The sequence below is a fragment of the Ammodytes marinus genome (assembly GCF_949987685.1).
Source record: "Ammodytes marinus genome assembly, chromosome: 1".
NCBI lineage: Eukaryota > Metazoa > Chordata > Actinopteri > Uranoscopiformes > Ammodytidae > Ammodytes > Ammodytes marinus.
In genome coordinates this window covers 38,832,304-38,842,629 of record NC_137230.1, presented here as the reverse complement: position 1 = coordinate 38,842,629, position 10,326 = coordinate 38,832,304, and the positions used below count along the sequence as shown (strand labels likewise).

Sequence of the window (10,326 nt, the reverse complement as noted above, 5' to 3'; positions counted from 1 at the left end):
ATAGTAACCCACCAGGCCACAAGCTTTGCCAGACCGGAGCCTGTTCTCTGGGTGTTTTTGTCTTTTTCTTCTAAAATGTCCCAGTGAGAGAGACAGACACAGTCCAGTGGGATTCGAACCAGTGACCACAAGGGCCGAATGCGCCACCAAGACCCTTCACACTAGGAACCTTTCTCCGGGCGCTTTTATATTTTTGATTTTGGGATCTGATTTGAAAAACGGTCATTGTCCAGATGGGGTTCCCGACCTTCGAGTCACTAGGGCAGTGGTCTTACCGACTGAGCTATTTAGATGGACTAAACAAATCAGTTACTTGAAGATTTAAATTCCTTCCTTTGGCCACTGGCACCTTAAAATGGAGGATGCAGTTTTCAACACTATAAATCTCATCCGGATGTAGTAGACCGGAGTATTTCTAACCATACTAGATCAACAACAAGAATTGGGACATCCTAAATCTTTTTTCTATCAAACTAAATAGTAGAAACGCATCCTGACACACAGACAGACAGACAGACAGCTGATAGAAAAACATGTTTATTATCTGATCAGCGGACACGGCCATGACATCACAGGAAAGGTCAAAGATTGTTGATAGTTTAACAATGTTGAACATCCGGCTCTTAATACAAAGCCTTCATCTGTTCACCAATACATGAGCCTGTAAAGCTACAGTGCGGAACGTTTTACATATAACTCAATGTCTGTTACATTCAACCCATCTCCAAACAAGTTCACACAAAGTTGATTAAGCCTATTATCAGCTCCACAAAACTCTCTCTGCATTTCTCAGTATGGCAGCGTTTACAAACTGGTGTCCCCCCCCCTGACACTGGTGCAGGAGCTCAGAAAAATCCCAAGAAGAGCCCAAGAAATGTTTCAGTTGTTGATTCTACTGCTAAGAAAAAAAACCTGGACGTACAGCAGAAGGTATAAAATCCATGTGCCATCACTGAAGGCTTTACCTCATGTAGATGCACCGACAGTGTTGTTGTAATTACTCAAGAATTCCTCATGGGGGCGACAGAAGCTACGCACTATAGCTTTGAATAAGTTTTGCATAGACATTTTTCAAGAAACAAAATAAAACATAAAACAGTTCATCTTCCAAAAAAATATTTCTGAACATTTTCAGTAAAATCAATTTTAACATGAAGTTTAAATTAGTATTGGTACATACAGCTCTGGAACAAAAATGAAGAGACCTGCGCTCCAAATGTTCAGTGTCTCTCGTTGTTTTACTCTTTAGAGGCATATGTTTGAGTAGAATGAACATTTTGGTTTTATGATATAAACTACTGACAACATTTCTACCAAATTCACCCCAAAAATATTGTCATTTAGAGCATTTCCATTAAAGCTGGGGTATATGATTTCTGATTGGTCAAAGTTAACATGAGCTGTACACTTTGACCAATCAGAGCGAGGCTCCGATTCTCTGTTCTTATTGGCTGTTGGGACTGTCCATTCACTTTGGCATGACTTTGTTGGTGTAGAGCGTGTCAGGGAGGGACCATAGGGGAGGGACCAAAGAGAACAAGTGGAGCGGTTGAGGTATTTGGATTCGAATCTTTATTCTCCCCAAATCCTCCACCCCAGATTTAAGTAATGTAGAGATGAAGATTGAAGAAAAATCCAGACTGGTCTCTGAATGTTTTCCAAAGCTGTATGTATCTATACATCTATATAGATATAGATTAATAGATACTGGTAATACTGTTTAGTGAGTCTGTAGTCTGTAAACAAAACACTTCAATACAGATATTTGTAATGACAGTTAAACATTTCTCATTCTGAATCATATTTTATATTTAAAGATTAATAAATCGAAACATTTGGGCATTTTCATGTGAAAGTTTCATTTCAGTCGATTAATAAACACTTCAATAAACTGTGTTTAAAGGTGTAGTCAGTGATTCTGGAGAACGCTTGTTGTCTAAATCAGTGAATATCTCCTCATGATCCACTACCTGTCTGTACTGAGTGAATATCTCCTCATGATCCACTACCTGTCTGTACTGTGTGTGAACTGACTATCCAAAAAATCCAGTGTTAATACACAACCTAGGCTCTGTAAACAGGTAGTTAAGAATGGGCCCATCGTAGCTATAGCAACATGTCAGCTTTAATCAAAATGCCAATTCATAACTATATTTGGTTAACCTTCAAAATAAAATTTGAGTTTTCCATTTAGTTTTTTTTCTCAGATTTCAGTGTAAAAGTTTGTGATTATTTATTAGAATTCAAAGATCTAGAAATATGAATTTATTATTTTACTCCTAGGTAATTTTTTTTATTAAATTTAAATTGCGTGTGTGTGTGTGTGTGTGTGTGTGTGTGTGTGTGTGTGTGTGTGTGCGTGTGCGTTTGTGTGTGTGTGTGTGTGTGTGTGTGTGTGTGTGTGTGTGTGTTTGCGTGTGTGTTTGTGTGTGTGTGTGTGTGTGTGTGTGTGTGTGTGTTTAAATGATGAGTCTGTTTCTGCATCAGTTTTTAAGACACTTTAAGAATGAAACATTTTAAATTCTTATAAAAATAAGATTCAAACGAAAAAAGTTGATAAATCCTCTGAAAAATTTAATTGATTAAATATAAAAATATAGAAAAAAAACTTAAAAAACTTCATTAAAACACAAACGGTCTGAATTGATTTCCTTATACAAAAAAATCCTAAATATTTTTTTTATTAAAGGGACACTGTGTAATATGACATCATCATCAAGAAAGTTCTACAAAGTTCTAGAATGCAACGCTCCCTGGGTAACCCCACCCCTTTAGAATAATAACAGAAGCTACAGTGGCCTTCAAGGACAAGAACAATTCTACATTTTAAACAATGCACCTGATGACATTCCAAAAACATGGATTCCTCCATAAGACTTGCCTGCTCAATGTACAAAATGTAATATTAATATTTGAAATTCTCCGCTCAGGAGGATAATTCAGATTATTGGCAGAGGTGATTTTACACCAATGAGGACATATTTATGAATGAGGATATTGATTTTAGCTAATAAATTACTTAAAATGTTACACAGTGTCCCTTTAAAACAGAAACAGTTTAAATTGATTTCCTTATAAAAAAAATTCTTACAGATTTTTTTTTTTTAAGTCTGAAAATTAAGGCGTAAATACTTCACTCATTCCTGTGTTCACTCCATTATAACGATAACACTATAGTATATTATTTTAATATTTAATATCGGGAAACATTCTGAGCTTGTTGTTAAGGGTTATTTAATTATTTAAGGACTACGAGGAACTTTCAGTGTGTGTTACTTCTAGCGCCCTCTTTGGACTTAAAGCGGTAGTGTTTTTACCACGCCAGCTGTTGTTCCTGGGTGAGCGTATACCCATGACAAAGGCATTAAGAAAAACTATATAAAAATAGCATTCTTTGCACTGATGGTCTGGTTTGCTGTTAGATTGATGAAAATAAGATATTAATTCCAGAGCCTGATTATCACATTTATAAACTCTAGATTAATTAACATGGTCCATTTTATTTATATATATATTTGTCTTTTCTTAATATTAAATGTGATGAAATACTTTGGTGTTGTGAAACCTCTTTACATTCTGAGAATCAACGTGAAATATTTTGTTCCGTGTGTGTGTGTGTGTGAGAGCGTGTGTGTGTGTGTGTGTGTGTGTGTGTGTGTGTGTGTGTGTGTGTGTGTTCTACAGTAATGAACATCTGAACAAACTCTTTTTAGATCGAGACTCTGTGATCTTCACCGGTCCACCGCCGGACGGACTGTTGTCGCTCTGCACACACACACACACACACACACACACACACACACACACACACACACACACACAGACACACACACACACACACACACACACACACACACACACACACACACACACACACACACACACACACACACACACACACACACACACACACACACACACACACACAGTTAATTCCCTAAAACATAAAGTACATTTTTATTTTGTTGGTAATAATTGTATAATAACAGACTCACAATCTTCCTGGTGAGTCTGGTCATGATGTCTCGGCCCAGCGTCATGAAAGCCTGGAGGGCAAATACATGTTTAGATTCAGATTTTTATTATATTTATATATTTTATTCATTTATATTACACTTCATTGTCATTGCACAAGAACAACCAGTACAACAGAATGCAGCGTGACATCTAATCAGAAGTGCAATCAATAAAAAAGTGCTTTTCCTTTTAGCTATGAAAAATAATACAAAAGACCAAGAATGCAGTTGATCATAATAATAATATTATTATTATTATTATTATTATTATTATTATTATTAATAATAATAATAATAATAATAATAATAATAATAATAATAATAATAATAATAATAATAATAATGATGGATTGGATGTATTTAGCTCTTTTCTAGTCACTCAAAGCTCTTTACAGGGTTCCAGGTTCCATTCATTCACACACAGTCATACCGGTGATGGAAGCGTGGCTGCCATTCAGCGCCTACGGCCCCTCAGACCACCACCTCAAACATACAGCAGTCATACACATTCACACCAGGCAAGGTGGGTGAAGTGTCACAACAACCATGGTATCTATCTCTCACCTCCTCCACGTTGATACTGGACTTTGCGCTCGTTTCTAGAAACTTGATTCCGTAATCGATCGCCAGCTGGAAACAACAAGAGGCAAGAAAAGGTAGGATTTAATACAACGCAGATAGATAGATAGATAGATAGATAGATAGATAGATAGATAGACAGACAGACAGACAGACAGACAGACAGACAGACAGACAGACAGACAGACAGACAGATAGATAGATAGATAGATAGATAGATAGATAGATACACACACACACACAAACTCACCTTCTCTCCTCTCTCTTTGGACACCTGTCTCTTGTCGTTCATGTCACACTTGTTTCCCAGAACCATTCGCTCCACGTCAGCTGACGCGTGCTGAGACAGAGAAAGATCTTTATTCATACAGGTGTGTGTGTGTGTGTCTGTCTGTGTCTGTTTTTTTTAACCTTTATTTCTACAGGTAAATCCCATTGAGACCGGAGACTCTTTTTCAAGGGAGACCTGTTCCCATTCCCACGTTACCATTCACACACACATTCATACACCGATAGCAGCAGGCTAACTATCGACATTCACACGAGGCAAGGTGGGTGAAGTGTCTTGCCCAAGGACACAACAACCATGACACAAGTGGCAGGGCGGGGATCGAACCACCAACCCTTTGATCATCGGCCGACCCGCTCTACCACCTGAGACACAGTCGCCCGCGAGATGGACGCCGTTAAAGATGACGTCTAGCCCTGCGTTCCAAATCACATACTCTTTCTTTTTACTAGGCCTACACTACATACTAAAGTACAGAAGAGTTTTAGTCTTTTTACTACACTACATACTAAAGTACAGAAGAGTTTTAGTCTTTTTACTACACTGCATACTAAAGCACAGAAGAGTTTTAGTCTTTTTACTACACTACATACTAAAGTACAGAAGAGTTTTAGTCTTTTTACTACACTGCATACTAAAGCACAGAAGAGTTTTAGTCTTTTTACTACACTGCATACTAAAGCACAGAAGAGTTTTAGTCTTTTTACTACACTACATACTAAAGCACAGAAGAGTTTTAGTCTTTTTACTACACTACATACTAAAGCACAGAAGAGTTTTAGTCTTTTTACTACACTACATACTAAAGCACAGAAGAGTTTTAGTCTTTTTACTACACTACATACTAAAGTACAGAAGAGTTTTAGTCTTTTTACTACACTACATACTAAAGCACAGAAGAGTTTTAGTCTTTTTACTACACTACATACTAAAGTACAGAAGAGTTTTAGTCTTTTTACTACACTACATACTAAAGTACAGAGGAGTTTTAGTCTTTTTACTACACTACATACTAAAGTACAGAAGAGTTGTAGAGCCACAGACAGGAGAGAGAAAAAAAAATTAGATAAAGAAGATTTTTTTTTCATTATGTCGAGAAATTTTAAGAATAAAGACGAATACTCCAAAATGCTATGGGAGTGGTGTGTGTGCGTGCGTGTGTGTGTGTGTGTACCTCTTCAATGTTACGGATCCAGTTCCTGATGTTGTCGAAGGATTTCTCGTTGGTGATGTCATAGACCAACATGATGCCCTGAGAGAGAGACAGACAGACAGACAGACAGACAGACAGACAGACAGGCACACAGACAGACAGACAGGCAGACAGACAGACAGACACACAGACAGACAGACAGACAGACAGACAGACACACACACAGACAGACAGACAGACACACAGACACACAGACAGACACACAGACACACACACGCACACGCACACACACAGAGTAGTTTATACCTTGGAATCCACATTTACAAAGTGTGTGTGTCTGTGTGTATGTCTGTCTGTCTGTGTGTCTGTCTGTCTGTGTGTGTCTGTCTGTCTGTCTGTGTGTCTGTCTGTCAGTCTGTATGTCTCTGTGTCTGTCTGTCTGTCTGTCTGTCTGTTTACCATAGCTCCTCTGTAATAGGCCGTTGTGATGGTCCTGAATCGTTCCTGTCCCGCTGTGTCCCTGTGTTTTTAAGAAGAAAATGTCTCATAACTCAGACAGTGAACAACATATGAACAAATCCTTCTGTAATAACCTTCAGAATAGTGCTGAGAATGATTATGGAAAGTTTAGTTGATGTAAGTGCTTTTAGAAGTTGAGATTTTTGGTTCAGAGTATTGAGGGGGAAAAAAACTAATGTTGAGATAATGTCCGTTAAAGATGGTTGTATAGGAGAAATATACAGACGCAAACAGACAAGGTTTAGTCAAATAAACACCTGAATGTACATGTTGGACCTTTGATTTATACTAGTATGAAAGAAGACATGTTATGGAAGAGAGGGAGAGAGAGAGAGAGTATGAAAGAAGACATGTTATGGAAGAGAGAGAGAGTATGAAAGAAGACATGTTATGGAAGAGAGGGAGAGAGAGAGAGAGAGTATGAAAGAAGACATGTTATGGAAGATAAATAGACAGAAATCTATAACTTTGACCAGGGCCATGTCTGTCAAAATTTAAAATTTAATTTTAATTGACCCATGACAAAGGCATTAAGAAAAACTATATAAAAATAGCATTCTTTGCACTGATGGTCTGGTTTGCTGTTACATGTAATTTATGATCATCAGAGGAAAAATTAGACTGTTTCAGAAATATTTAAAAGTTCCTGGGGGCGCCCTTAGATCAGTTGGTAGGGCGTCCCCCCCATGGGCCTCGGCCAGCAGCAGACCCGGGTTCGATTCCAGCCCGCGGTCGTTCTCTGCATGTCACTCCCCTCTCTGCCCCATTTCAACTCTGTCTCTACACTATCAATAAAGCATAAAAATGCCCCCCAAAAAAAAGAAAAAAAAAAAAAAAAAAGTTCCTCGTAGATACTTTAAATATATATTTTCCTTGGTGTGTGTGTGTGTGTGTGTGTGTGTTTGTGTGTGTGTGTGTGTGTGTTTGTGTGTGTGTGTGTGTTTATAATAATAATTAATATTCCGATGACTCACCAGATCTGTAGTTTGATTTTCTTTCCGTCCAATTCGATCGTTCTGATTTTAAAGTCGATTCCTGAAACAAATGAAACAAACTTATCAGTTACACACACACACATGCACGCAGACACACACATGCACGCAGACACACACACACACAGACACACACACACACACACTCACACACACAGACACACACATGCACGCAGACACACACACACACACACACACACACAGACACACACACACACACACACACACACACAGACACACAGACACACACACACACACACACACACACACACACACACACACACAGACACACACACACACACACACACTCACACACACACACACACTCACACACACAGACACACACACACACACTGATTGGGAAAAGACCTTTTTGATACTAGCAGGATTAAATGTTACTTTTCTTAGATTTTGCCATTGTGTGTTTTCATAACTGCAATGTGTGTGTGTGTGTGTGTGTGTGTGTGTGTTACTGTGTTTTACTCAATGTGTGTGTGTGAGTGTGTGTCTGTGTGTGTGTGTGTGTGTGTGTGGTTACCGTAGTAACACAGGAACATTCTAAACAATCGTTCCTTCCTGAGAAAATGTTTCAGGAAATGAACGCTGACAGAATCAGTTTCCTGCTCAAACGTTTCTCTGAACCAGAAATCTACAACTTCTAAAGCTCTTACATCAACTAAACTTTCCATGATCATTCTCAGCACTATTCTGAAGGTTATTACAGAAGGATTTGTTCATATGTTGTTCACTGTCTGATTTATGAGACATTTTCTTCTTAAAAACATGATGAAAATGCATTTTTAAGACCTGTACATAGTATTTTTAATTTAAAAAAATGAAGAAAAGGCATCCCAAATCTGTTCTACAAAAACTTTGTTGTAAATGAAATACATACACATACACACACACACACACACACACACACACACACACACACACAGTAAAACACACACACACACACACACACACACACAGTAAAACACACACACACACACACACACACACACACACACACACACACACACACACACACACACACACACACACACACACACAGAGTCTATAAAAGTTCTTCTTCCTCTTCTACATTTCTCTCTCTCCGTAACCAGGAAGTGAAACCCCGTTAGCGCTGGTTGCTACGGAAGCGTGCAGCACAGCAGGTCAACGACCTCAAATCACTTTTTATTTTTACAAAAAAATCCCAACGAGCGAAAACATGAACCCTGGTGCCCCCTTCTACTGCCCTCTCACCCCCTTCCAGCCTACTATACACTCACCCCCTTCTACTGCCCTCTCACCCCCTTCTACTGCCCTCTCACCAGTGGCGGCTCGCCCATAGAGGGCGATAGGGCGCCGCCCTCCTTGAGCAATATCAGCAAAAAACGAAAATATAATAATGAATAATAATGATGTTTTTTTTTTTGTATTAATAATCATAATTTATGATTTCAATACAGTTTTTACCTGCATCTAAGTCTGAATATCATTGTACAATCAGCGTCTGTGCTCTGTACCGTCACTCTGGGGCGATGTCGGGCTGGTTGAAAATCGCCCCCAGCGCTCTCATAGACATCAATGTAAAACTTATTTTTTTCAAACTGCAAGCCTCGCAATGCAATCTCTATGGGTTCCGGGGGTGCGCGCCCTAACGTGTTGTCGTCATACGTACAGTAAACAATAAACCAATTACAGTGACTGATACAGTCACATGTCCAGTATGCAGCCCAGAGCGGTCATATTCAAGACCAACACAACTTTATATCAACTCAGGCTAGGCTGGCAAGCTACTTACTTGATCGGACTCGGACTAGGTCTTTCCCAGACAAAATGTAACCATCAAGCAAGTATCTACCAAAATGGATTGGGGGATCGTATAAACGCGGATTTTCACGGGGCTCGTTTGAACGGATAACGAGGCTAGCAGGATGCTAATGCGCTAACGCTCTGTCCTGCTGCCGCTGCATGATGATATGGACTGTATACTGGCTTTTTATCCATCCTGATGGCAGCACAGAGACCGCATGGATAACTTTGGGTGTCACCCCTATGCATCATCTCTCAGAAAAGGTAAAACAAACATTAAACATCAATCTGCATATGCGAGCCAGCGCCGTTCGGCGATCAGCTGTTGATCGTCGTTTAGCTGACAGCTGCTTTCACCGTCCGACATAAACCCGCCTACCAAGTGCTGTAGACAGTAGTAACCCAAACCAATGTGATGATTAGCACTGTTAATGTTGCACATGCTATGCCAGCATCCATTTTTGTCTCCTAACTTTTAAAGGAAGCCTATCTGAGGAGCACACTGGTAGACGACAAGTTATCTGTGATGGCCACAGCCGGATAATTAAATCATTTTAGAGCTAAAATAATTTTATTCAAGAAATTAACTAACTTAATTTCCAAAAATACTGTACAGTGCAATGCTTGTCTAATGGTGCCAGAGTGGTTATGCCAGATGAACAGGAAAAACAAACTGTTAAATGCAATATGACATTGTCATATGCTATCTGATTTAGGTTCATTTTGGGTCATATTTCCCATCATGGCAACAATTGCCCCCCCTGAGATTATTGTCAGGAGCCGCCACTGCCTCTCACCCCCTTCCAGCCTACTATACACTCACCCCCTTCTACTGCCCTCTCACCCCCTTCTACTGCCCTCTCACCCCCTTCTACTGCCCTCTCACCCCCTTCCAGCCTACTATACACTCACCCCCTTCCAGCCAAACAGTCCACACTCACAAAAAGAGCTATTAAAGGTGCAGTGTGTAATATG

The 10,326-nt window shown here is 39.4% G+C and overlaps 1 protein-coding gene across 2 annotated transcripts in view; it reads right to left on the bottom strand.

The window, feature by feature from the left end:
* Window positions 1-521: 521 nt before the first annotated feature.
* Window positions 522-10,326, bottom strand: part of LOC307253901 (ras-related protein Rab-8B) — a 16,789-nt gene continuing 6,984 nt past the window's right edge. Inside the window, exons 2-9 of one of the 2 annotated variants that reach the window (XR_013844971.1) lie at window positions 7,531-7,591; window positions 6,497-6,557; window positions 6,059-6,136; window positions 4,846-4,935; window positions 4,581-4,646; window positions 3,996-4,046; window positions 2,010-3,765; window positions 522-1,970 (exon numbers count right to left, since the gene is read on the bottom strand). Coding sequence is in view for 1 of the 2 variants with exons in the window: in XM_080032124.1 (XP_079888250.1) it covers window positions 3,679-3,765; window positions 3,996-4,046; window positions 4,581-4,646; window positions 4,846-4,935; window positions 6,059-6,136; window positions 6,497-6,557; window positions 7,531-7,591 (494 nt within the window). In the remaining variant the exon portion in view is untranslated. Of the gene's footprint in view, window positions 3,766-3,995; window positions 4,047-4,580; window positions 4,647-4,845; window positions 4,936-6,058; window positions 6,137-6,496; window positions 6,558-7,530; window positions 7,592-10,326 lie in introns of both variants that reach the window. The other variant, XM_080032124.1, reaches the window with a different exon arrangement.